This window comes from Seriola dumerili, unplaced genomic scaffold (assembly GCF_002260705.1).
Source record: "Seriola dumerili isolate Sdu_G_001 unplaced genomic scaffold, Sdu_1.0 BDQW01000044.1, whole genome shotgun sequence".
Lineage (NCBI taxonomy): Eukaryota > Metazoa > Chordata > Actinopteri > Carangiformes > Carangidae > Seriola > Seriola dumerili.
Genome location: NW_019174299.1, coordinates 3,005,631 through 3,033,075, shown reverse-complemented (window position 1 = coordinate 3,033,075; position 27,445 = coordinate 3,005,631). Strand labels below are relative to the sequence as shown.

Sequence of the window (27,445 nt, the reverse complement as noted above, 5' to 3'; positions counted from 1 at the left end):
CTTTCCAGGTTCGTCTCTCGTCTCATTGAAGCCTGGGCCAGGGGTGGGGGGGTCAGAGGTCGCCCACCCAACCTGCACTTCTCCCTCTTGCCCCTGCACCCCACCCCACCCACACTCCCCATCCACCAAACCCTCAGCCCCTGTCACCCTTCACTGTCCCCCCCCCCCAAATCACTTTAATCTCACATCCCTTTTGCTCACAAATTCACACCCCTGCCCGGCTCCATCATCCCTCAGCACCTGTTTCCTGCCCGCCAGCCTCAGCCAATCAGCAGTTAGCAGAAAAGTAACTGTTGAGCATTTCATGACGAGAGCAGATCAGTCCTTCTCCGGACACTAGTCGTCTTCTCAGATAACACCTCTCGCATCCAGGCCTCAAGATGATGTGCGAGGTGATGCCCACCATCTCAGAGGACGGGCGCGGCGGGGGAGGAGGCGGCTCGTCTTCGCCCGCTGGGGGCGGAGGAGGGATGGGCGGAGGGATGGGAGGCATGGGGGGCTACAGCAGCCGGGATCCCCGCGGTGGTGGTGGTGGTGGAGGCAGCGGAGGAGGCGGCGGCGGAAGCGATGAAGGAGGAAGCACGGGCAACCTGGAGTCGCTGATGGTGAACATGCTGACGGAGAGGGAGAGGCTGCTGGAGAGCCTGAGGGAGACCCAGGAGAGTCTGGGGACGGCACACCTGCGACTGCGAGAGCTGGGCCACGAGAAGGAGTCGCTCCAGAGGCAGCTGTCCATCGCCCTGCCACAGGTACGAAGACTGGTGGGGGAGGGTGGGAGCTGGTGACACACCTGAGAGCAAACACTGTCACACACTGATCTAAATGTTTGTAGAGACAAGAATCCAGCACCTGTCTCTGCATCCCACATTTTAGTTTGTAATCTGCATGTTAGACTAAAGGAACATTTCACCTCTGAAAGAAAAGACTCACAGTCACAGGCTGAAGGCTGGAAATGTCACATTAGATTCCTCCAGACAGAATCTCACAACATGTAGCCAAATGAAATGTATTGAGTGCAATATTTACATGATTATCTCTTATATGCTTGTTGCTCACAGTGCTGTGGATTCACATGCACATCATAAAGCAGCACTACCACTGAGGAAAATATAGGAGAGCATTTTGGACCCAGAGCATTTACATCTTTAACAAAGAGTCTTAAGAACATTGCTTTGTATTTAAAGCTTTAATTAGAGAAGGAAAATGATGATTACCTATCAATAGTTTGAGGGGAGGTTGAGATGAAGCAGATGAAAGTACTGGTATGAATTTTCTGTATGTTTTGTGGTTTTATAGATCGACTTCACTAAGATTTAGATTTTATGATCGACACATGATTGTAGTTAAAGGGAAGTGTCTCTTTTATATGTGGTACTAGATTAAATTACAGTTGGAGACTGTACAGAAGTAACTCAAAGTCTTGAATCTCTTTGGTGCAGAGTCAGAAAAACACAGGAAAAATGCTGTTTTTACTGTCTAGATTCACATGCCAGCGTTACATCATAGTGACTGTGAGTGAGCCAGGTTCAGTAATTACCAATCAGACAATAACAGGTTATGCACAGGTTTAAATAAGTATATCATTAAGTACCAGAATAGCAGCTTAGCTCGTTCATAATTCAGCCTTGTGAACAGTGAGTGAGCAGAAACACCAGCACCATGATGAACAGCTACACCGCTGCGAGTCGACGTCCCACATTGAAGATCTGTCTTCAGTACAAGTAAACAAGTGTTATGAGAGGAATGTGCTCTTGTACCAAAAGTACTCATAGTGAAAATGGTTCCTATCACAGTGTTGAATTATTGATGTGTGAACCTGTAAGCAGGATTTTTAATGTTGTTGCTGGTCCAGGTGGCGCTGAGTCTGACTTCCTTATTGTACTGTTGGGGGAGTTTAAAGTGCAGCAACACAGATGGAAACGTCCGCGTGTCCAGTTTTGTCAGGAGAAAACGGCCCGGCCTTTTTATTCTGTTTAGATAATATTGAAAAAAGTAATGTGGTGATGCTAAGATGAGGCTGCAATGTACAAAACGTGGCTAAAGTAGAAGATTTTAACTGACAATGGTGATTTTTTATGTTAATTAAACTTAAGATCTTATTCTGAAAAATAACTAGTAACATCCATTGTCTGCAAAAATAGAAAGACTTCAACTAAACTTTTTAATTTCTTAGTTTCTTCACAGCTCCATTATATAAATATATCTTTGTCAGGCAATGGTGCTGATTCTGGATCTTTCAGTAAAGCCTCTCATGTTTTACTGTTAGAGCCAAAACTATTAGTCAATGAATCGATTGACAAAAAAATTTGATTAACTCGTTTGTGCCAAACACATTCTGGTTAATGTAGTTCCAGCTTCTGAAAAGTGAGAATTTACTAAACTATACATATTTGAGTTTTGGTCTTTTATTTTGAAAACACAGGCAATTTGAAAACTGTCGCCTTTTGTTTCCAGGATATTATAATTATAATTTTACTGTTTATCCCTAGTGAAAGATTCATCCATTAATTTAGAAAGTAATAGGCAGATTAACTGGTAAAAAGACTAAATATTAGTAGCAACTTTAATGACTATAATTACTATTATATCTGAGTCACAGAGTTAAGCATCCAACTTTCCTAAAAATATCTATTCTGAATGTATTTCCAAAATCCTGTCCAGGTCGCAGGAAATGACTTTTGTCCTTGCAAGTTTTTGTAAAACACAACCAAAACTATCCCACATGAATTTGTTTGAAAATATATATTACTGGAAAGTAACATCAATTTATACTAATGTATCTGATAATCCAATTTATAATTTTGCCTCACATTGTACAAATTGACAAAGGAGATATGTCCTTCCAGGCTACCGTATTTGTTTGGATTATTTGAAAAAGAGTCACAATTTGAGAAACAAGTTAAAAAAAAAAAAGTATTTTGCTTCAGACAGAAGATTTTTTCATCCCGATGGTTCAAATCAGACGCTCAGCTTTGTGACTCAGATGTTAAGAAGGTAAACACATGAGAGATGATGGCAAAATGTTACCTTTGCCCCTGAAGCTCCGACGCCAATGTTATCCCACATCCCATTGGCCGAGAGCTAATCATTTTGTAATTCCACTCAACATACAAGGACTCCATCTCTATTTTCAGGCATTGTCGGACGCCTCGGGCAGCGATGATGCCTCCCTCATTGTTAGTACCTATCTTTCTCTGTCGCCGCGGCTGAAATATCAAAATGAAATAACAGACGTGAGCAGTGCTGCGCATTCTTACACATGGCAACTGGACATTAAAGGGCCATATTACCTCAGTGAGAGGGGATCAATATGGCGCACACATCTGCAGAAACACACACACACAGATAGAGGAACACATGGAGCCCTGTGATACATTCTACAGTAGATGGGTTCACTGAGTTCGTCTGTGTGAGTAGACGTTGCCAAGAGAGAAAAATAGGAGAGAGGGATGGAGAGAGCGACAGCATGGCACAAAGAGAGAGAGAGAGAGAGAGTGGGAAAAAAACCTGGTGATATGAAACATACAGAGACTTACAAATCATGAACATTTGCATATTGCTGCATACTAATTAGGTGGCTTCCTGAGTCTGTTTTAGATGTTGTGTGTCATGACAAGGGGGGAGATTGAAATGGGTGAAGTGGGAGAGTGGCAGGATCGAGATGGGAGAGAGTGGAAGATGAAAAAGCGCAAGAGGTGAATGCCAGCGCAGTCGGGGAGCTGAATGATTTGCATCGTGTATCTGACCAAAAATGATGGCGACAGAAAAGAGACAGAGAGAGCGAGAGAGAGAGAGAGAGAGGGGAGTCCAGGAAGTGTCTGATATCGGCCGTCCATCTCGCACCATCTTTTACATGAATTAATACCAGAATTATGATATCCTCTGGGCCCAGAACACGCCATCTGTACACGGCTATTCCCTCCCTCACCCCTTCCCCTTCTATCTTTTCAAATAAGCTTCCTCCTTCCTCGTCCTCCTCCCGTCCTTCCCCTCCTTTTTCAGCCCAACTGAGTACATCAGCTCAGGAGCTTGTTGCAGACCATACATGCCGTACTTTTTCTTTTAAATGCATCGGAGGATGGTGTGAGGTGAGGTTTGCCTGTTTGCTGCCGCGTGTGTTGGGTAAACTGGTCACTGTTAACACAGAGCAAAGATAACAGCAGCACCATGCATGCATCAGTGCCTAATGGCTCGTTTGCATACGCGCTTCTTTTTTTTTTGTTTCTTGAAAAACACACACATTATTCAGAGCACACGAGTCCGGGGACGGCCGTGTGCTCTGTGTCATGTGTGTGTCACGCCACAATCACACACGAGAGAATGGGAGGTCTAAAGAAACATTGATGGATGGATGGATGGATGGATGGATGGATGGATGGATGGATGGATAGATAGATAGATAGATAGATAGATAGATAGATAGATAGATAGATAGATAGATAGATAGATAGATAGATAGATAGATAGATAGATAGAGGCTGAAAGTTAGGCTCAGTCCAAGTTGTACTTGATAATGTCACTCATCCTCTCTTTGTTGATCTGTTGCCATGGAAAACTGAGTTGCATTAAAAGCAACAGATTTTAATCATAACTATGGTGTAGCTAGTCGTACAATTATACATAATTGGAGAAAATTACACAAAATCACAACAATTCAACTGGATTGCTTTGAGTTGGAAATATAAGACATTACACCGCGCTGGCCTAATTCCCGTTACTCTCATGCTTGTTTAACCTCCAGGCATTTGTTTTAATGGCAGGCAAACGCACAGCCAGTCGTGGTTATTACGCAATTAAACCAATTTCAGGTGCAACACGTGCAGTAAACCCGGTTGTTAGATTTTATATTGAGGCCCGGTTTAAGAGTCCTGGTGGCCAAGGACCACGAGCGCTGCGGTAGATATGGCAAAGGTTATACTGTATGTGCAGTCAAGCTGGGTTTTCAGTGAGTCATTTCCTCTTGCAGCCGCAGCGTAGCTGCTTTTTTGTGCATGTGCGCATGTGTTTAAAGCAATGAAATTTTGTGAGAAAGTGTGTGAGTCTCGTAATGAAATCAAGATTTGTCAAATAGTTCACTGTAGTTAATTGCACTGTGCGGGTTAACTGAATATTTTGGCAGTAAAACTTGCACTTTTGAGGTCTTTTTTATGTTTCTGGTTCTGTGGAATAACTGGCACAAAGTTCCAAGAGGTAAACCCGTTTCCAGTCCACTTTCCATGGAGTTTGGTAACAAACTTTTCAGTCACCATCATATTTTTTGTTTAAGGCCCTCTGAGGTGTCATTTATCAATCACACAGGGAGAAATCCATTAAGAAAGAGGCTGAAGAAATAAAAGATGTCAATACAATAAAGACATAAGACACTGTGTTATACCCTTATTTTCCAAGCTAGCTTGTTAGGAAACCCTCTACCTGTTAAACTTAAATAACGCTTCTGTCTGATGGTTTCCTGAAGACTTTCCCACTTATTGTTAGTTTTTGTGTTTTCTGGTGATTGTAGGCCAGTTACCACAGAGCTTTCATTTATCATGGCATCATTTGTTGGTTTCATTCCCTCCGAGTCAGTCAGGAAATAAAAATGTTTTACATGACACAGTGCAGCTTCAAGGCCGTGCAGCGATAAGACATGGAAACCTTCACTCCCCTGCAAGCTCCTCTGTGCCCACTTGTAAAAACCAAACAGCTAAACCAAGTTAATCCCTGCTCTCTGGAGGTGTTCTGGGACATGAAGGATATCATCAGTGAAAGTTAAATGTTTTACTGGTATTTACTGCCTTGCTGGGTTGTTACTAATCTGTCCACCTATAAAGCCAACCAGCTAAACTCTTTCTGTAAACAGTTGACGCAGGTTTAAGTAATGTGGGAAAGTACATTGCTTCATTACAAAAGAATTTTTGGTTGCACTGAACCTTATAGCTTGATGAGCGTGTGTGAGATCAGCATGGATAAACTGCACTCATGACCTCATGCAGCAGCAGCAGCAGCACTGAGTCAATAACAGCACCCTCTTGTGACCCTGCAGGAGTTTGCAGTGCTGACCAAAGAGCTGAACCTCTGCCGGGAACAGCTGCTGGAGAGAGAGGAGGAGATAGCAGAGCTGAAGGCAGAGAGGAACAACACACGAGTCAGTACACTTCTATGTCTATTCAACATTATGTTCTTGTGTTTATTTGGCTGTTAATTAAAGTTCAGGCATTTATCTATCCTAAAATACTTTAAAATGCACCACTATGTCTTCATCTGAGACATTTTATAACTACCAAAGGTACAAACGTGGGGAGGTTTTATTGTATGCGAACCACATGTGTTTTACCAGCTGCTGCTTGAACATCTGGAGTGCCTGGTGTCCCGTCACGAGCGCAGCCTGAGGATGACCGTGGTGAAGAGGCAGGCCCAATCCCCGGCCGGGGTCTCCAGCGAGGTGGAGGTCCTGAAAGCTCTCAAGTCGTTGTTCGAGCACCACAAAGCTCTCGATGAGAAGGTGCGGGAAAGACTACGGGTGGCTCTGGAGCGAGTGTCGGCCCTGGAGGAAGAGCTGCAGTCCTCCTCTCAAGAGGTGAGCCCATCTTTGCTAGGCTTACTAGTTTTTCCACAGGTTTCATTGAATCACTTCTGATGATTCTCCTCCGTGTCGTTTCAGGTTGTGTCTTTAAGGGAACAAATCAAGCGGCGGCAGCAAGGACTAGACAACGGCAAAGAGGTAATGAGATGCATTTCATTGACAGTTCTCGGAAAATGTACAGATGCTGGTGCCTCATAAAGAACCTGAAACATCCCAGTCAGCTCATGGTGGCCTGAACAAACAAATCACATTTTTCCAATCAAGCAGATATTAATTAGATATAATCTATCATCATAAAAAATCCCGTACTGTTACTGCTTTAAATGTTCGCCCCGATCCAACCTATTTCATGCGTTTATCGCTCGTGCGTTTCCTTAAAAGAGTAGCAGTGAAAATATCAACTCGCATCAGATAAGGTGAACTTCTCAACAACCCATCAAAGAGAAAAGAGTGAGGGTCAGGATGGTATAAGTAACAACACGGCCGAGAGTGGACAGGCATGCTAGCAGATCTATGAGGCTAAATGCTAACAGTTCACAACTTAATATAAAAGGATCATAATTGTTACTACAGTGTGTTCACCATCTTATATGGTCAGTTAGTTCGATGAAAAGTTCAGATTACATCCTGAAAGTGGAAATGAATGTGTGTACTGTGTTTATAGCAGTTCATCCAGTAGCTGAGTCGAGATATTTCACACAACACCATAAATGTGAACCTCACTGAGGCGCCACAGGAAAGGTCAGGGGATCTCACAGCAATCCATTTCATAGTCGTTGAGTTTGGATCAAAGTGGTGGACCGACAGACCAACTGAAAACACAGCTCTGCTCCCATGCAGGTGATTTCGATTAAGAGTTAGTGGAGCCCGTGTAAAATCCTCAGTGCTGCATAATTTCATCCTCACTCACTTAAAGTGCATCTGGTGGCCAGAGGTTTTTGCAGCTTAGGTTTATGTGCCTGCATTTGTATTGATGCAATATAACTTCCAGCCATCAGCTGGCAGCTCTGAGCACGCTTCCGACTGAGCAGCACCAGTGGATCAGTGAAGGACTTAGGCGCCATCTTGGATTTTACACAGGTTGTATTTCTTACAGAGCAAGTCGGGTGTTTGTTGCTTCACACTTGTTATTTCTCCTGATCGGCCGCAGACAAGTTCAGCTTCCCTGCAGTGAGTTCATATTTCAGTGAGTTGTTCTGTGCAATTTAATGAGAACCAAATGACTGAAATGAGTGTGTTTTCCTTGACAACATATCTACTGTGAGTCCTGGACCTGTGCAACTTCCAACTATCATTGCATTTATGTGCAGAGAACCTTGCTCTGTAAAGTTTCTTGTTGTGGCACCATCCTCCATAATTGAGATGAAAATACAGGTAAATTTGGGTGTTTAGAAAATGCAAGTAATTTCTTCCCAAATAAAGTTGAAGTAAAAAATTGTTGTTTTTGAAATCCAAATGCAATGTCAGCACATGAAGTGTAACACATGAGCCAGGTGAGACTGGAAGTTATACTGATTGCTCCATTAATTAAAGTGAATCTTTATCTCTCCATTCAGCGGCTTCCCAATGGACCTTCCTCCATCTTGGATGACGGAGAAATCGACAGGCAGAGGGAGGGCGAGATCGAGCGACAGAGGTCAGAGCTGGGGCAGCTGAAGGAGAGACTGGCCCTCATGTGCCGACAGGTACCTGATTCAGAGACACTCCTACGGTCTAATGCTTTCACCAAAAAAACAAACAAAATATGGCAAGCAGACCTAAAAGGGCGTGTGCTCGCTCAGCCTCATATCTTCATATCTCTCCACCTCCCGTCAGGTCGGGGAGATCGAGGAGCAGCTGACGTCGGCTAGGAGGGAGCTGGCCCGATCGGAGGAGACCAACCAGAAACTACAGAGGGATGTGAAGGAGGTGAGCGTCGCCGAGACACTACGCGTGTCTGTCACACAGGCAAAGAGAGTCTATTTTGCTCATAGTCACAGAAATATGTAACAGTTTGCTATGGTAACGAAGCCATTTGCCTACTTGGCAGTGGCTGCTGCTACTGTACGCACAAGAGCCTCTACGCTGTAGCCATGGTGACGGTGCCATTGGTGGAGCTGCAGGCGTTTTCACATGGATGTGGCGCTGTTAATCAGTCAGTGCTCTGGTAGCTGACTGAAAGGCGTGTGAAGCATTTTGGGACGAGAGTCAGTCAAGCCAGTATTTCTCCCTTTGTGTCTTCTCCACTCCTAACTGCTTCAACTCACTCGCTGCTCTTGTATCCCCCCACCCCCAACCCCACCCCCACCCCCACTCCCTGTCTCTCTTGAACTTGTGCAACTGCAGTTGGCGCGTCTGAAAACTGTCAACAACAACTACTAACCAGTCATTATCATTCTTCAGCTAATATCTTGTCAGTCCCAGTAAATTCCCTTTGATCAAGACCTACTTGTAAACTTGACATTTGCCCTCTCCCACTTTCTCTGTCTGGGCTTCTTTCCTTTTTATTCCTGTGTCAAAATCTTAACATACAGTCTTTTTTCTTTTAAATCTGCCAGGCACTTTGTCAAAGGGAAGACATGGAGGAGAGAATCACCACATTAGAACGCAGGTTTGTTTTTGTTTTTTTTCTTCCTGTGTCCATGAACTCTCAGAGATTTGTCTTCCTTCAAACTATGCTCCGCTCACTGCTCTGTCCGTCCGTCCGTCCGTCTGCCGTTTTTGTTCTGGTTTGCAGGTACCTGAGCGCCCAGAGGGAGGCAACGTCTCTCCACGACATAAAAGATAAACTGGAGAACGAGTTGGCCAGCAAAGAGTCCCTCCACAGACAGGTGAGACGTCTCTTTCATCCCCTTGTGTGTCCGTGTTTCTGCAGTTGATTGGCACCTTGGCCATGTTTCACGTTGGCACACAGAGCGGTATCATCAGTCACCGGTTTAATCATGTCTGCTGCCCTCGGCAATCTTCACTCGCGCTCGGGAGTTTTACCTCCACTCCCTTTTCATCCTGTCTTCCTGCAGAGTGAGGAGAAGAACCGGCAGCTTCAGGAGCGTCTAGACGATGCCAAACAGAAGCTGCAGCAAACTCTGCAGAGGGCCGAGACGCTGCCTGAGATCGAGGCCCAGCTCGCCCAGAGAGTGGCAGCACTCAACAAGGTGTGTGTGTGTGTGTGTTTACCTGCAGCCATAACCACCACTGTTTATGTTTTGCGATTTTTCTTTTTAAGTCATCTGAGAGGTTTTGGAAAAGTGTCACACCTGTTCATCCCTGTCTAGAAATAATAAAAAAAAAAAAAAGGACTTTGTTTTCATTGTTTTCACAAAACAGCCACAGTATGTGCTAATGTTTGCTTGTGGGAATACGCTCTCATTCAGGTGTGCGTGCGTCCGGGTCTGTGTGTGTTTATACATGAATGAAACAAAACACAAGATGTCAAATGACAGATGAATGCCAAATATTTTCGTCGAGCAGTGCCAGTAATTCATAAGGAAAACATCTAAGATGAAACCCAGCTCAGGCCACAGACTCAGCGCAGCTATTCGATCCTTGGGCGATCTACACGTTAAGAACTGCACGCCGCTCGCATTCTTTATGACTGATTTAATTGCTCGTGCATTCCTGTAAACTCAGATTAAAGCCCCGCGAGACGCAGGCACCCAAACTTTGCTGTAAACTGTGATCTACACAGGCATGTAACTAATTGGTAGACTCAGTCAACAAGCTGCTTCCTTTGTGTTAATTTGTATTAGTGTCACAACATGGTTTCATGCTGTAACCCCTGCTCCCCTCCTCTCCCCTCCTCTCCGATCATTCAGGCGGAGGAGCGTCATGGTAACTTCGAGGAGCGACTGCGACAGATGGAGGCGCAACTGGAGGAGAAGAACCAGGAGCTACAGAGAGTGAGTCATGCTTGCCTTTCCATCTCTCTTTCTCCTTCACTGTTTTCATCCTCCCCCTCGTTCCTCTTTGTCAGGCTTTACGCAGCACAAAGGCGCACTAATTTTCTAAACCCTCTATTTGACCGTGCACATGCCAGATAGAAATCTTTGTCTCTCGCTCTCAGTCAAGCAGAATACTTGTTATTAACTCTCCTCCCACTCTTCATCCTCTCCTTCCTCGCACTCACTTTTCTCTTTCTTTTTCTCTCTCTCTCTCTCTCTGTCTCTCTGTTACGGTCTCACCCGTGTCGCTCTCTCCCCCTCAGGCGAGGCAGAGGGAGAGGATGAACGATGAACACAACAAGCGCCTCTCCGACACGGTGGACAAGCTCCTGTCTGAGTCCAACGAGAGGCTGCAGCTCCATCTGAAGGAGAGGATGGCCGCCCTGGAAGAAAAGGTGACGGGCTCAAAGTCTGCATTTGATTCAGCACCTGGTTGAACTGCAACAGAGCGAGGTCACTTCCTGCCCTCCAGGAAGTCACCCGTTAAGACTTGAGTGCATTCCAAGCAATCTTACAACTTCCAAGCAGCAGTGAACGCTACATCCAGAAACATATGCATTCATCAACATCAGATCCTTTCCTCTCTCTCTCGTCTCTGCTATATTTTATATTGGGCCTCTTCTTTTTTTCTTTTTTTTAGTTTTTATTTAAATTATTTCTAAAAAGTGGGTAAATCATCAATAATACAAAAAAACATCTGATTTTAAAAAACACAATTTAGAGCACAAACACAATGACTGTGGAGATTCATCCAGGTCATAGTTATCAAGAAGGGCTGAATCGAGGGCGACTGGACGTTTCACCTCTTTCACATCCAAGAGGCTTTTTCACTGAAGAACTGATTCAACCCCTCTTGGATACTTGACAGTTCAAGGTTTTTTCTACCTTACTTTCTCTGGGATACAGTCAGCACCTTATTTGTCCTATATCACTATTTTATTTATCACTTTGCACTCTCTATTACAGGAAGCATTTTCCGAGAAGTCAGCATCATAAAAGAAGCGTATTTACTGTGAACTGCTGTGATTAAGATCCTTTCGCAGCAGGAAAAATAACTTGAAAGCGTAGACACATAAAATCTGGGTGAAAATGGGTTTAAAGCAACGAGCTCCTTTTTGAAAAAGTGGTTAAAAACTAAAAATGATGAGCCTTAGTTATCCTTTTGTTTACAGTGCAACACAGGGAAGTTTTTTTTTCTCCCACTTTTAAAAGATATTCCTTTGCGCTATCTCTACGTCTGCTAGCTCACTAGGTTTATATAAAACAGGGAACACTTAAACTGATCCTGCTGGATTTTTAACGCAACTTTTACAGATATTTATTGGGTGTTTTTGAATTATTTGAATCGAATAGTGTAAAGTATCACACACTGGTTCAGATTAGTCATCTGAACCACCTCATGGTCATGTTCTGTGCGTAGTTTACTCATGTCCTCTTACAACTGACGCCTCACAAGAGATGAGTTTGCAAACCTTCCTGTCACAACCTCTTTTGGAGAAAAGTGTTTTTATTTTTATGTTCTTCCCCCCCTGCAGAATGCTCTGTCTGAGGAACTGTCTAACATGAAGAAACTCCAGGATGATCTCTTAGCAAACAAGGTGACTGCCTCTTCATTCGTAGCTGAAGCAGGTCAGGTGTGTCACTTTTTCTCACCGACTCTGTCTCGTTTTCTACTCCCAGGACCAACTGATAGCGGAGCTGGAGAGGCTTCAGCTGGAGTTAGATCAGCTGAGAGCGAGACCCGGGGGCTCTTATTCCAGGTAGGAGCCATTCAATCATCAGCGCCACAGAAAAAGAGCGAAACCCCAAACCGTTATTCTGAGTCTCGGGGCGCGGCTTTGCCCGACTGTAAAGATGCCAGTGATGTGTCTGCTATCTTGTCAGACACTGTAGATGAATCACTCCGTGCTGGAGGTGTACAACACTGTCAGTACTCACAGGGCTAAAACTGTGTTGACATGGGAACACATTCAGTTGGTTGCTGGTTGCACAAACACACACGCATGATCATGCATCATCACACCTGACTATGTCCATCTGCAAACCTGATCTGGGAACATAATTCACTTTAACATTTCTAGTTTTCTTCATATATCATGTTCCTTTTATTGTTTTATAGTGGATGTAGTATATTCCGTTTTTTTTAAAGTGATTTCTTACTTCATTCTTCTCTCATATATTCTTCACGTCTACTCTACATATATCACTTTTGGAATTGGCACATGTGTAATGTTTTCATCCCTCACCTTGTTCGCTGTATGTTTTTCTTTGTTCTACCATCTTACTGTCAAAATCTTCTTCCCCTTGCAGGGATACTTACCGTTTTATCTTATCTCATGTCATCTTATCTTCCCTTCTATCTCCCCAGTCGCTCTCTGCCAGGTAGCGCTCTGGAGTTGAGGTATTCTCACGGGGGCGGGGGCGGGTCCCTCCCAGCAGGTTCCACCACTCACCTGGATCCCTTTGGTAACGCCTCCACTGGGGGCGTGGTCAGGCGAAGTCACCGGGCCCGTTGGAGCTCTGCACGAGAGGACGCGACCAAAGTGAGAATCGATCCCATTCTACCCACACCTGACTCAACATGTGACGTTACTATTGACGGCACTTGATGCCTCTTAAAAGCAGCAGTTCATCAATACTTGTTACATTTCTGTTACATACTAAATATCTGCAGTCTTCTGTCTTAACATCAGATCTGTTCCATCAGGCTTTAACTCAGTAGAATCAGTTTTATTGTTTGTTTTCACCTGAAAATAAATCTGCCTTTCTTACATTTCTTAATAAAGTGAGAGGAAGTAAAAGAGGCCAAAGAATGAGGAAAAAATCTAAATGAGGTTGGTAACAAGTTTAGTCAAGTTTGGACCAATTCACTCCACCTGTTACTTTCAGGTTGATGACATCATATTTATCCTGATCTCCTAGGGCTGTCTTATTAAAGAAAAACATAAAAAAACGTATTTATTCACTGAAACCTACTTTCACCACTGATCGTCAAGATTTGGAATAGCAGCTCTGTGAGGCTGGCAATATTTGCTAATTAGCACTAAATACAAAGTACACCTGAGGGTGATGGGAAATATCGATTAGTTTTGAAGGTATTTGGTCATAAACTAAAGCAGTGGACGATTGTTGATATTCTGACCTGATGATGGCGCTATAGGAAAAGTCAGAGGATCACCAAAGTCATTACAGTTCATCCTGAGGGGGGAGTGAATGTCTGTACCAAATTTCATACTATTCCATCCAGTAGTTGTTGATGTTCATTGTGAAGATCATGGCGATCAGTGAGACTCTTCCTCTGGGGACCATGAATTCTGAATCCATCCAGTCCTTCCAGATCTCTGAGTCTGGACCGAAACGGTGGAGCCACTGACGAACCAGACATTGCCATCCTCAAAGCCTTGCTGCTAGCATGGCTAAAGAATGTGTTTAATGTTGAAACGAAGGTGAATGATTTACGAAGTATTCGTGAATGGGATCAGTTGCTCAATGGGTATTAAGTCTTCTATTCTTGCTCTCTGTGTGTAGTACCCAGACTGGGAGAGCGGGGGCCTGCTGGGGACCGGGTTCGAGCCCGGCGTGGATGTTGGCTGCTCCGATGATGAGGACGATGGGGATCCTCGGTTTGGCTCCGAGCTGCTGTCCCCCAGCGGACAGACGGACGTGCAGACGCTGGCCATCATGCTGCAGGAACAGCTGGAGGCCATCAATAAGGAGATCAAGTAAGGGAGGGCAGCAGTGCTCAACAGCTGGGAGGGAGGGAGGGAGGGAAACACCTCTCTACATACTGCAGTCTGACACAACACCACCACATGCTACAGCCTCAACAATAAATACATCAACACCTCTCTGACACTGTTAGAGCAACAGCTGCAGTGGTGGATGTCCTCAGATCAGCAGGTCGACCTCTTCCTTTAAGTCTGTCCTGATCTGCTCAGAGCTAGCGTTTCGGCTTAATCATATCATCCAAATGTTTCACTCCTCTCCCTCCTCTTTTCTCTCACTCCAGACTGATCCAGGAGGAGAAGGAGAACACGGAGTTGCGGGCCGAGGAGATCGAGAGCCGGGTCAGCGTGGCTTTGGACAGTCCGCCCATCCCTCCGACCTCCCTGGGGAGAGACAGCACAGGACGGGGTTTCATCCCCTCGTCCATCACATCCTCCACCCTGGCCTCCCCCTCTCCCCCCAGCTCTGGACACTCCACCCCTCGCCTGCCTCACTCCCCAGCCCGCGAGACTGATAGACAGGTATCGCTGGAATGTAGAGATGAACTTCGATACTGGTCTGTGTCTCTTTTTTGTTCTTTTTTTTTTGTTCTGTCCAGCTCCTCTAGACAGTGAGTCATGTAAATAAAGTATAAGTAAATCATGCAGACGGGGTCAGAGAAGTTCAGTTATTCTTCAGCAGCACGTTAGACTGGCCAAGACTGATTGAAGTAACTTGTAGGGTGGTATGATAGTTGGTGCCAGACACTGTGGTTCCAGTATTTCAACAGTGGGCGGCTGAATTACAAAAGATGTTGCAATAAAGAAAAAACATGCTGCCAGTTGTGATTATGAAAGTGATAATGTTGATGTTCAAAGAAGTGTTCAAGCTATGAAGCTCAGAAAACTCTGCCTGACAGACAACAGACCTGACTCACCCCAGTCCTGTTGAAATCAGAGCGGTGAGGGTAAAGTTGGGGTCCGGTCACTAAAAGTTAGACAGCAGAGAAGCTGGTAGGAGGTCATCTGCTCTGTCAAGTCGCACTCTCTATTCACAGGGTACAAATAAGGAGTAAAAAGCATAAATTAAAAGATCAAGGAGTATTATCAGGAGTAATAACAGTTTCTTGGCTTACACTGGAGCCTGTAGTACCTAAATATAATATGAGGCTTTAGCCAGTAGTCGGCAAGACTGCAGCACCACTCTTATTTTCTGTGGCAATGGATTCATTGTTTCGTTTAGGAAATGTCAGAAAATCTTTATTCCCTAAAGCCTATTTAAATGTCTGACCACCAGTCAAAAATCCAAAAAGTTTACTATCATAGAAAATATCCATATTTGGACCTGTGAATTTTTGCATTTAATTAGCTGTCAAAATTGTTTCCAATTCATTTTCTGTCAGTCGACTAAGTGATTAATCAACTAATCATTTCAGTGATCGCCGGTTGGTATCTGGGTGACTTTGGAAATCAAAATGTCATGTATAGTTGGGGTCAATAGGGGCCCGGCAACAATTTTTTGCCCTGGGACCACCTAGGAGATTAAACACGGCCATGATTGTCAGGTAGCTTAGCTTAGCACAAAGCATTACCTTCCCAAAGTCTTCACTGATTTCCTGGTAGCTGCAGTCCAGGTCATGACTCAGGTGTCCTGGAGGAGCGTTACCATCCAAGCTGCATAACATGAGAAATACTTATTCCTTTTTTACACATCCTGTTCCAGAACAACAAAGATGATGATCGGTCCCTCGCTCTTCTTGACTCTACGCCTCCTCCCACGCCTCGTGCGCTTCGATTGGACAGGATGACCCTCACCCACCCAGGCGCGATGCTCGACGACCCCCGGGAGTTTCGCAGGTAAGGAAGCCACACACTAGATATGTCGGCATTATTTTCTGATAAGACACAAATTATAATTAATGTAACAAATGAATGGCTTTATCAATGGTTATAACATTACTTACTAATGCTTAATAGATCAGTTAATAAGAATAGCTTTTGGGGCTGCAGGACATCTGGACCAAAATCCATTAATAAATTGCTTATTAGTATTTATAAGTGCAGACTTTACAGATTATTGTAGAACCTTTTATTAATGATTATTAACAGCCATGTTAGTGCTAAGACATCTGATTTAAACTGGGCACAAAAACAGCTCTTACCATCCACATTTCACATGTACTGTATTCCTCTCTTTACATTTGTACTATTTATATCTCTATGTATAAGTTAATAAATGGTTATGCCTTAATAAATGTGGAGGGTTTTTTAAGGGTCGACAGGCTGTTTATAAATGGATTTTGGTCCAGGTGTTCTGCTGCATTTTTTCCAGAAGGCCGTTGGAGAGGTCTCCCCACTGAATTAAAGAGCTAGTAGGAATTTTTCCACAACCTGGCAACCCAAAAGTTGTTCTTGTTATTGGCATATAGCTAACTTATGCATTAACCCTTAATAAATCCATAAAAAAAAATGTAAAACTTATAAAACCGTTATAAATGGTGCCTAATCAGAAAGTGGTACATACATAATCAATGGTGTGCTTTTAGTGTGTAATTAGCTTTTTCCCCTTAGTGATTCCCTTTGTCTCCTCCAGTCTCTCGGCAGATGGCAGCAGCTCCAACAGCAGCCAAGATTCCCTCCACAAGTCGAGTAAGAAGAAAAGCATAAAGTCTTCCATCGGTCGGCTTTTTGGAAAGAAGGAGAAAGGGAGGATGGGCCAGCCCGGGCGGGATGGATCTGCGTCTCTTGGTAAACAGATGGAGGATAAGGGGGAGATAACACTGACTGTATATGAGTCTGTCAGTATTTTCATTTAAACATTTTTGAAGTGGTGTGCCTCAGTGACTCGAGGTATTCATATCTGTCTTATCTTTTATTGTTGTGACCTTTGACCTTTCTTTGACCAGCATCTACGCCCTCTGAGGACCTGGCCTCTGGGGACCCTATGGGGATGAACAAAACTGGGACCCTGGGTCCAGCAGATAAAGACCGCCGCAGCAAGAAGAAGTCAGTGTCAGGACAAGATGTCCCCTGATTTTATGTTAACTTAATTCTCATGTCCTTTCACCATAAAAGCACCAAATAATGCTTCCCGTTCCTAACAGGCACGAGCTACTGGAAGAAGCATGTCGCCAAGGACTTCCCTTTGCATCTTGGGACGGACCCACTGTCGTGTCTTGGTTGGAGGTACTGTACAGTCACAGAAACCTAATGAGAAGGGAGATGGTAATTTAAGACCAAAAGCTGGGTCCTTGTAACATTTCTTTCCTCATTAATTTAATCTCTTGTCTGCCTCCCACCAGCTGTGGGTGGGAATGCCAGCCTGGTACGTGGCGGCCTGTCGCGCAAACGTGAAGAGCGGCGCGATCATGGCCAACCTGTCGGACACAGAGATCCAGAGGGAGATCGGCATCAGTAACCCGCTGCACCGCCTCAAACTGAGGCTGGCCATCCAGGAGATGGTGTCCCTCACCAGCCCGTCCGCCCCGGCCAGCACCCGCTCTGTGAGACCCTGTGGCTGCACATTTAACACACTTAAAAGGAATAAAAATATGTTCTCATGCCATTAAAAAAAAAATCTCAGTCTAGTCAGCGTCTCTATATGATTAAAGGTAAAGAAGTTCTAAGACTTTTAACACCCTCATATGCTGATTTATGCATTCATCATCTCCATGCTGAGCATAGACCTTTTGCTGAGAATACACAAATGCTGCATTCAGATTGGCTGTGAGAGGCACCAGATGTTTGTAGTTATGAGATAGGTTGAGAGGTTAGTGATCTCTGCTGGGAAACTTGGAGCAGAAACTAGCAATAGGACACAAAAATAAAAACAAAACGTAATTAAAACTTAATGAGATCAAACAAGGATGATGTCCAATAAAAAGCAGTTCAAGTGAAGTGGAATAAAGGAGGGAAAATGATGCGATTTGTATGATGCAGCAGGAGTGTCAGTTACTGAGAGAGGGGAGGAAGAAAAGACAGATGCAGGAAAATGTAGAAAGCAAAAGAACGTGAAAGGTATCCTGCGTGTGATAAATGTCAAAAATAATAAAAATACTAATGCGTTTCCCATAGGAGAATGGTAGTAAACTGCACAAACACAGAGTAAATTCCACCTATTTGCCTGAATATGAAACTACATTTTCCCAAACTTCACACAGCGACAAAGATAAACCAGATGTTCAGAAATGTAGTAAAAGTGAGGCACGCAACTTTTTTTTTTTTTATGTGTCTCTTTCCAAGAAAGAATAACTAAAACCCAACTTCCTGTGACTGTCGGTTTTCGAGTTTTGGAGCAAACGCCTGGTTTTGATTCGGCTTGGCTTTTTTCAGTTCCTTACTTTGGCGTCCTATTTATTTACAGCAGGAGTCGTATTCATGAGATGAGACGCTGAAATACTGCTTGACAGATTTAACAGATTTATTTTATCAGTTCACACAAACCCGTCGAACCTCTTGTTCATCGAAATCACCATGGCGATGAGAACGCAGTCTGCTGTTTTGGTTGACTAACATCTTGTGACGTGGCTTTTCTTTTTTTTTTTGGCAGCGCTTAAATGTACAGGCATTCACTCAGTGCCTCAGGCAGATCAGACAATATGTGGCGCTCTTTATCTCATAGTTTCACTCTTCTCTTGTTCACATGACCGCAGTCGACCAGTAACGTGTGGATGACCCACGCAGAGATGGAGTCTCTGAACGCTGCCACCAAGCCTCCGGTCAGTGCCCCCGCTGTCCTGCCTCTGTCTGACAAAACCTCTTCTATGTTTTCATGATTATTTTACTTGGGTTTGAATTTATTTTAAGCTTCTCCTCTGGTCTGAATCATGTTGACGAGTCTCTCCCCTCCCTCCTCCTCTCACTCTCTCTCTACATTTCTCTTTTTCTATCTCTCTCTCTCTCTCTCTCTCTCTCTCTCTCTCTCTGTCTCTTTAAATATCTATCTTTCTGTGGGCCCAGGCCATAGTGTTGAGCATCTTCTTCTCTCCCTCTGGTTGCTGTTTCAGTGTGAACTGCTTCCAACTAATTACCCGTTCACTAACACACTATTCCTCCCTTTTGTCCTCTTTTCCTGCTGCTGCTGCTGCTGCTGCTGCTGCTCCCTCTTCCTCTGCTTCTCCTCCATCCGTCCACCCTGCTCTTGACCCCCGCTCCCTTTTCCTTCGCCACCTCCACATCACTCTCTCTGGCTCTGTCTCTCTCTGTCTGCCTCTCCTCCTCTCCTCTCGGCACTCCAGGAGCTGAAAGAGTTCAGCTGGGATCAGGTAAGGATCAGCTGCAACTTTTTTTATTTCTGAAAGGTCAGAATTGACACAACATGCTGCGTATTTTTTTGTCCGTAATTTTATCTCTAGTGAGACTAACCTCAGTGAGTCATGAGCCGCCGACTTGCACCACCATCAGATATCAAGCCGAGCGTGATTCAGCGTTGATCATCTGTGGTTGTCCCCTCCAGATATTGGCCTATGGCGATATGAATCATGAGTGGGTGGGCAACGACTGGCTGCCCAGCCTGGGCCTGCCACAGTATCGCAGCTATTTCATGGAGTCCCTGGTGGATGCCCGCATGTTGGACCACCTGACCAAGAAGGAGCTGAGAGGACAGCTCAAAATGGTGGACAGCTTCCACAGGTAGAGCTCGGCTTGTGCATGCCCGATCTCGCTCACAGCCGTGACTCATATAACTCGTGCTCTTTTGTCGCTTCTCGTTTTTTTCTTCTCTGCTGACTCTGTTGTTGTGACACTCTGAATGTTCAGGTGTGTGTCTCCAGGCTCTCTGTAAGTTCTCTTTTTAAAAGAGTTAAGGGTGTCAGAGGCCTCGGATTGTGTTAATGCCCTTTGAGCACAGGTGAGAGTGGAAACACGCCCTCAGTTAACCCTCGCCCCTCTGGCTCTTTCACCTCTCCCAGGGTCAGTTTGCATTATGGCATCATGTGCCTGAAGCGTCTCAATTACGATCGCAAAGAGCTGGAGAGGAGGAGAGAGGAGAGCGCCCACCAGAACAAAGGTGAGCTCATTTATTTCCCTCTGTCATTATCTCATCATTCATGCCCCAGATGTGGGATGGTATTGAACGTGTCTCTGACCCTATCCACCCAACTGATTCTTCTATTCATGCTCTGCTATTGTCTTGTTCAAAGCATACCTTGGTCCTTACTATATAATCCCTTGCATCTATATCCAGGTTAATTATCTACATGATTATTACTATTAGTAACCCATCATTTGTCTAACACATTATTCTGTCAACTCATTCATGTGTTAGTTATTGTTCAGTTATTTTTATTGATTTGTGAGAAATGTCATTTATTGTGCCATGCACATACAAGTATTTGTTTGTCAGACAAGTGTCGATTTTTTAGCAAAAACTTAAGTTAAAAAATGAATTATTCATTTTTTAACAGGTTTTCAGCCTCTTATCTGAGTCCAGGCTTAGACGGATAATGAGACAATGGGCCCCTGGACACAGACGAGTAAAAGGTCCCCATAACCCTTCCTACATAGGACATCCAGACTGAGATCAGTCTTTTAACTGAGCTCTGTGAATTTGAAACAAGAAATGTTAATAGTCGCTTCACACAGAGGCTCTGACCCAGAGGCCCCAGACACCTGAGGGGCGCCTGGACCTGGGCTACATAGGCACGAAAATAATTTGCCCAAAATAAGAAGGTTACTGTTCTCTAGCCCTTTTGATCAGAGTCGTAACCCTGGTTTCCTTTGAAAGGTAACTCTGTACATTTTACAACCAAAATATCAAAATGAGGATAAGATGTATTGAACTAAAGTAATAGATGCACAAACATGGGAGAAATGCAAGTTTCTTTTTTGTTTTTTGTTTTTGCCTCGCCTATTGTTTTGGCATAAAAAAAGAGATTATAAGGCCTGTAGTAGGACTTATTTTGTTTGAAAGATTTTGGAGACACAAGTCTGACCCAATTCTACCCCAACAGCTGTTGCAGTGTTATGTGGATCCTAAAACGCTTTGCACAGATAAAATCAGGAGACATGGAGCTTTCAAATAGTGTGTAAATTGTCAAGGTTGTGTGAAGACTTTCGGTACAGTTCGGTACAGACCAAAAGGCACCTAAAGTAGCACTGCCAAGGCCAAAGCGTCCCACAGGTGGGACAGTGTTTTTTAAAAGGTTTTATCTTGATAGTTTTCCATCATTCTTTGACCAGTTTGACTGTGGAAAAGCTGGTGAAGTCTTAAAAGTCCCATATTTTACACTTTTCCGGTGTTTATTTTATTTGAAATGTTGATCCATAAGAAGATATATTTGTTTTTTAAGAACCAAAAACCATCTCAGTGTAGTTTTACATCTCCTCTCTCAGGCTTCTCTCTGGAGCTCTAGTAACAACAGGTGGTGAGACGGTTTACTGAGTGATCGAATAAAAATATAGCAGATTTCAATTAAATGCTCCAAATCCTGCAAGGTTTGACGATGGCTCCATGTGGGCGGGGCTTGTGCCATGGCTGAGAGCAGTGGCTGCTTATTTGTGAAATCTCAAAGTTACAGAAGTCCTGATGGCTCGTTTTAAGGCTCAGTTTCTGAATATAGGCTGTGTGCATTTCTCTGTGGACTGAGCGCTTTCATAGTTTCATGATATTAATATAGAACCTGCTTTATAATCAAAAAGACATGGACATCTCATTTTGTACATACAGGATCTTTAAAAAGCCTGAAATGTAATTTTGCAAGCACTGCAGAAACCTTGTAGTAACACGCCTCCTTGCTTCAATCCAAATTGTTGATTTTATTATTATGTTATCAGTAACGCCAGGAGCACTAGTAGCATTTGCATTACTACTTTAGCTCTCAAGATCTAAAAATACACTGACATTAAAAGAAAAAAGAAAGTTCTTCTTCCCTTTGATTCACCTCAGTAAACCATAAAAATCATTTACCTTCTTTCATCAGCTTCAGGCTATAAAATAGGTTTGTCTTACTCAAACAAAGAATTTTTAAAATCCCATAAACTTAATGATGGCAAACAAAACAGACATTTGCTTTGATTTCTCCTGTCTCCCACAATGTTGGGAGATGTGTGGACCACCCTTTGGATACTCCCCCCCCTTTTTTTTTACTTAAAAGAGATTATAAACCACAACTTTCTAGTGTAATTTGGCTGGTAATGATTACATAAATGTCAACACGCTCAATCATTAAACAAACTCAAATCTTTTGCTCTTTCACCGCTGCGCCTCAGGATACATATGTTGTACATTTACAGTCAGTTCATCTTGGCTCATTTCCACACAGAATAATTTCCCAAGGGAGGAAATTTGTAGGTTCTTGGATTTGTCTGATGATCAGCTTGACCTGTGCAGTCCAAGTCTAGAAAATAAATCAGTAAAGCGGGAACAATTCACAAATATCAGGTAATATAACCCTTGCTGAAGACCATTAATAAGCCCCGAACAGAGCAGCATGTCTCATCTAGCCTGAACTTCAGGAAGTGACCAGAGAAACAATAAGAAACCTGATCCGTCTTATAAAAACAGCGAGCAGACGGCGTACTGTTTGCAGATGGATGCCTCCTCTCACTCCCCTCACCCTCTCCTCCTTTTCCTCCCAGATGTGATGGTGTGGTCCAACGAGCGAGTGATGTGCTGGGTGCAGACTATCGGTCTGAAGGAGTACGCCGACAACCTCCGTGAGAGCGGCGTCCACGGGGCTCTGCTGGCTTTAGACGACACCTTTGACTACACTGACCTGGCCTTGCTGCTGCAGATCCCCAATCAGAACACACAGGTAAACGCGCAGGTGGTCGAAAGGTCGCAGGTGACGATGCTTTTCATCAGCGCTCTGATTCTATGTAATGAGGAACAGTTACTGCTAAACACGGGATAGCGGTTAGTTTTTAAGGACAATATTTTAGGCTTGAAGATTTCTTCCAGACATGTATTTTATCATTATTAGTTTGCCCTTTTTAAATTTGAACGAGGTGATGTAATGGTTAGCACTGTCGCCTCACAGGAAGAAGGTTCCGGGATTGAATCCGGGGCCTTTCTGTGTGGAGTTTGCATGTTCTCTCTGTGCCTGTGTGGGTTTTCCCCAGGTACTACGACTTCCCCCCACAATCCAAAGATATGGATGCAGCTTAGATTAATTGTCATACACCCTCCTCTTTAGTGTAGAGGGTGGGGTGGTAGAGGGTGAGGTGTATGACATGGAACAAACGTACCCAGCTGGAATCAAACCATCGTTTGTGCCCAAACCGCAGACTATTGGGGCACCTACTCTACCACTACTACAGCATACACATGTTCTCTTGCTCCTTTGAGAAACCAAAAGGGAGTCATTTTTGTTTTTTTATTTTTTTGGTTTCATGATCACTCAGATAGACGTCTACATAGATGGAGACCTTATTTGAGTACAGCCAATCAAATCTCGCATAAAGCAGTGACGTCAGCGTCGTATCTTAGGCAGCGCAGACGGTCACACTGAACCAGTCAAAGTCTGTTTCTCCGTCTAAATGTGTTTTTCGCCTGACCTCAACCTGAACCAGTTATCTCTACTAACTGTAACCTTCACTCTCATCCCAACCATGGAGAAGGGTGCTACAGACAAAACTGGAGGGACACAGGAGCAGACTGTGACAGAAGCCTGCCAGCTGCTGTCAATCAAACAGACAAAAATGAGCATTTCTGACATTTTCTTCCTTGAAGTAGTACAAACCTAACAACATTTAAAACACATTGACGCATTTTAGACTGCAAAAAGGGATGACTAAATGTTACTTCAGTTAGACTTTAATACACACAAAAAACACTGGTCTGAAATTTTCCACAAAAAAGTTCAATACCTCATTAAAAATTCTTAAAAGCACATTCTCTTTCTCCCTTGTTGAAAAATCCACAATCTATGAATATGCAAATAGGTTTAGCTTCAAAGGTTTAACTGCTGTGCGCAGGATGTCTCCTACTTCTACTACCAAAGTCCATTCTCAGTGTACTTAGAGTTTCCACATCACACCTGTCTGAGTTTCACTCTGGACCAAACTAGTTATAATGTCACACGTTAGATTTAAGGTGAGCGCAGAGAAACTTTCTCTGTTCAGCAGATGAATGTGGAAACAGATGTCTCTGTGCATACATTGTTCTGCAGAGTGAAGCTCAAACATCCAGGTGAAGTAACAATAAGCAAGACACAGTTTGGATTGGAGTTACCAAGATCAATATACAACCCCTTAATTTAATTCTTTTCAGCATTAAAAAACTTTCTCTTTAATAGCATTTCATTTTGCTTATATTAAAGATTGGCTTTTGTCAGGCAATGGCCTTAATTATATTGACAAAAATAAGTGGTTGATATCAGCAGTTTTTGTTTTAAACCAACACTTCAGAGCCTCAAATAAGACTTCGTATGATACGTGTCCAAAATCATTAAAAGTAACAGTCTGTGCACCCCCGTGGCTCAAGGGTTAAGGTGCCAACCATGAATTGCAACATCCCGGCTGCTAGACCTTAAGGTCCAAGACCTTAAGTGCATTTCTTGCTCCATCATTTCCTGTCACCTCCCTGCTGTCTGTAATAAAGGCTTAAAATGCCTCATGTGGTCCTTTGGAGTTACAGCTGTACTGGTTTGAAGCATGCATGATGCTCACACATGAGCTAATGAATGCCTGCATCAAGGATTCATCACCTGCAGAGTCCAAACTGATCTCGACACTCTACATCACCTCTCTCCTGCAGGCCAGACAGCTCCTGGAGCAAGAGTACAACTCCCTCATCTCCATGGGAACCGAGAGACGACCCGATGAGGTGGGCATGCTAATCAGCCTGAAGAAATTTAAATGAAAAAAAAAAAGAGGCAGATTTAACTGCTTTAAGTGATGGTTTGGTCGAGCTTGCGTCTTTTCACACACTCTGTCTGTCTGACAGGATGGAACGAAGACGTTCACCCGCTCGCCCTCCTGGAGGAAGATGTTTAGGGAGAAAGATCTCCGGGGCGTGACCTCTGACTCTGCCGAGACCCTGCCTGCTAACTTCCGTGCCTCAGCCATCTCCACGCCCTCCGTTACCCTGAGAAAGGTTCAGAGTGATGGTGAGTGTGACCCGTGACCTCTGACAGCTTCGCTCTCATATTCGCGTTCGTTCAGCTCCTCTGAGCCCCTCGGGGCGCGTCACAATTTAGACGATGTGTGAAAACCTTTCACTCTGTATAGCATTACTCACAAGAAGAGCGGGACAGGAGTCGGGACAAAAGGTCTGTTGTAGCTATGTTACAGGACAGACTCTGATTAGGTGCAACCATTCTGCGGATGTGATAATAAATGAGGCATGTGTTTACATCTTGATTTCGTGGAAATGAGGCTTGAACAGAAACATTTGTCTGCAAGCCACCATACAGAGGGCGTTACATAAGCCGCCCTGCAAATGCAAAACTGGAGTCACATGCATGAAGCAGTTGGCTGTTTTCATGCTACTCTGCCATTAGTTTGGCGGTGGAATTTTCTTTTTCCTTTAGCAAAGGAACTGGCAATAACAAGGAACAGACGCTTCAAAGTGCAGAGGAAGACTATTATCCCTCATTCCACCTCTTAATAAGAATGCCTTTGGAAGGTCAGTGGTGTTTAAGAGATTGCAGTTACGTTAATGACCCCGTCTGTGTCTCCTGGTCTCCATCGCAGCCAACTCTGGTGCCCGGGGTGAATCTGCCTCAGTGAGGACGTACTCCTGTTGAGGGGCTGAGGTGAGAACTGTCTGCCACATTAATTAAACTGTTTAGCAGTGCTTCATCTGTGTGGGGGTTTTCAAAAGACAAAAGAGTTTCTCTAAGCCTCCGAGATGGCTTGCACATGTGCCGAGCACATTTCTTTGAACCTTGTCGTTTTATGCATTTGTTTGTTGTAGTGGATTGGTTTGAGCCTGGGATTTTAGCAGTTACCCTAAGGTCTTTAAATGGTGAGTTTGGTCTGAGGGGATTTAGGCAGAGTTGAATTAAGGCCACGGAAGCAGTGATGTGGGAATAATGCTGTTTCTCTCCTCAGGGCGCTGACTGGATTGGGACTAGAGGACCCTCTCGCTCATCCACGGAGAAAGAAGCAATGAATATAACCATTTAACTTAAAAATAAATAATCGGTCTGACCATTCTGCAATAACAGAAACAAAGGAATAAAGGGGAAAATGACATGAAGAATGTATGAATGTATTTTCCGACCAGACCAGGAAGGTTGAATGGGATCAGCTGTTTTCTCTCTCTGTCTCTCTCTTCCTGTCATTCTGTCTTTGCTCTCTCTCTCTCAGTGTGGCCGTGCTACGGGGTTAATAAAGGACAACGACGGTGTTGGTTGTGTTCATGCAGGTTCCCCCCTCTCTCTGTGTCTGCACACAGTCAGCAGAGTTGGCAATATCAGGGCTTATTTTCCTACCTTTTAGAGGAAATCACTTGCTGCCATTTATTCTCTTACAGTATGAAAACAACTAAAGGTGTCGCCTTACAACATCTGCTCAGCAACAGATGTTTTTTAATGAGGACTAAGAGGATGTTTAAACTGTAAAATCATTGGGGGGGGGGTGGCTAGATGGACATAAATGTGTTGCAACTCTAAACAACACCGATGTTCTCCTTTCTACTCATGAGGCGGCTGGTGTCCAGTGTCTGCCACGGTGGCTCCATTGTTGGCTGCTATGGTGCCGTCAGGGGGGTCCAAGTGTCCCCAATTGGTCGGAGTGTTGTAGTAAAACATGTCCGAATTGAGACCGCCATTTATCTCCGACCACATCAGAGGGACCCTCCTGGAGCTTTGTCTATTGGCACCTTGAAAACCGATAGGCTGAGTAATTTCTTGTGAAGGGAGCCCATTGTAGAGATCAAAGGCACAGAGTTTGGATGGGACAGGGTGGAGCGAGGCTACAGAGGCATTGTGTTCAATGATTTTATTTGTCGGTGGCAGGTAATCCATAAAGTTGGCGTTGGTGCCACTTTCTGAAAAGGCCTTCTTTACAAAGGGTTCATACGTTCTTTTAAAGTTTGCTTTGTCAATGTTAAAGGGTCACTATGAGTTCAGTTAACTCGTCACGGAGAGCACTACTCAGCCTGTGGAAACAGCTGAATAACGTGTCTGTGGTTCTGGACTCACACTCATGATGTCACATTGATGTCATCGAGGATATCTCGCCTCAGGTTTGAGACGTCAACAGAAATCCTGTATTATAACCTAGAGGCATGGTGTTAGAAATAGCTGTGCATTCAGGCGCCCCGGTGGCTCACCTGGTAGAGCACATACCACATAGGCTTAGTCCTAACCGCA

General features: G+C 44.1%; 1 protein-coding gene across 1 annotated transcript; it reads left to right on the top strand.

Moving 5' to 3' along the window:
• Positions 1 to 245: 245 nt before the first annotated feature.
• LOC111217572 (liprin-alpha-3-like) lies at positions 246 to 27,445 on the top strand. Its single transcript, XM_022739505.1, has 30 exons — positions 246 to 749; positions 6,023 to 6,124; positions 6,317 to 6,556; positions 6,641 to 6,700; positions 8,119 to 8,247; positions 8,378 to 8,470; positions 9,100 to 9,152; positions 9,279 to 9,372; positions 9,562 to 9,696; positions 10,357 to 10,440; positions 10,746 to 10,877; positions 12,018 to 12,080; positions 12,163 to 12,242; positions 12,851 to 13,025; positions 14,011 to 14,204; positions 14,492 to 14,729; positions 15,910 to 16,043; positions 16,780 to 16,934; positions 17,093 to 17,192; positions 17,291 to 17,372; positions 17,489 to 17,689; positions 18,839 to 18,904; positions 19,424 to 19,450; positions 19,642 to 19,817; positions 20,096 to 20,193; positions 22,764 to 22,939; positions 24,883 to 24,951; positions 25,072 to 25,234; positions 25,821 to 25,882; positions 26,181 to 27,445. The coding sequence occupies exons 1-29, from the start codon at positions 381 to 383 to the stop codon at positions 25,871 to 25,873; spliced, it is 3,741 nt and encodes a 1,246-aa protein (XP_022595226.1). The 5' UTR covers positions 246 to 380; the 3' UTR covers positions 25,874 to 25,882; positions 26,181 to 27,445.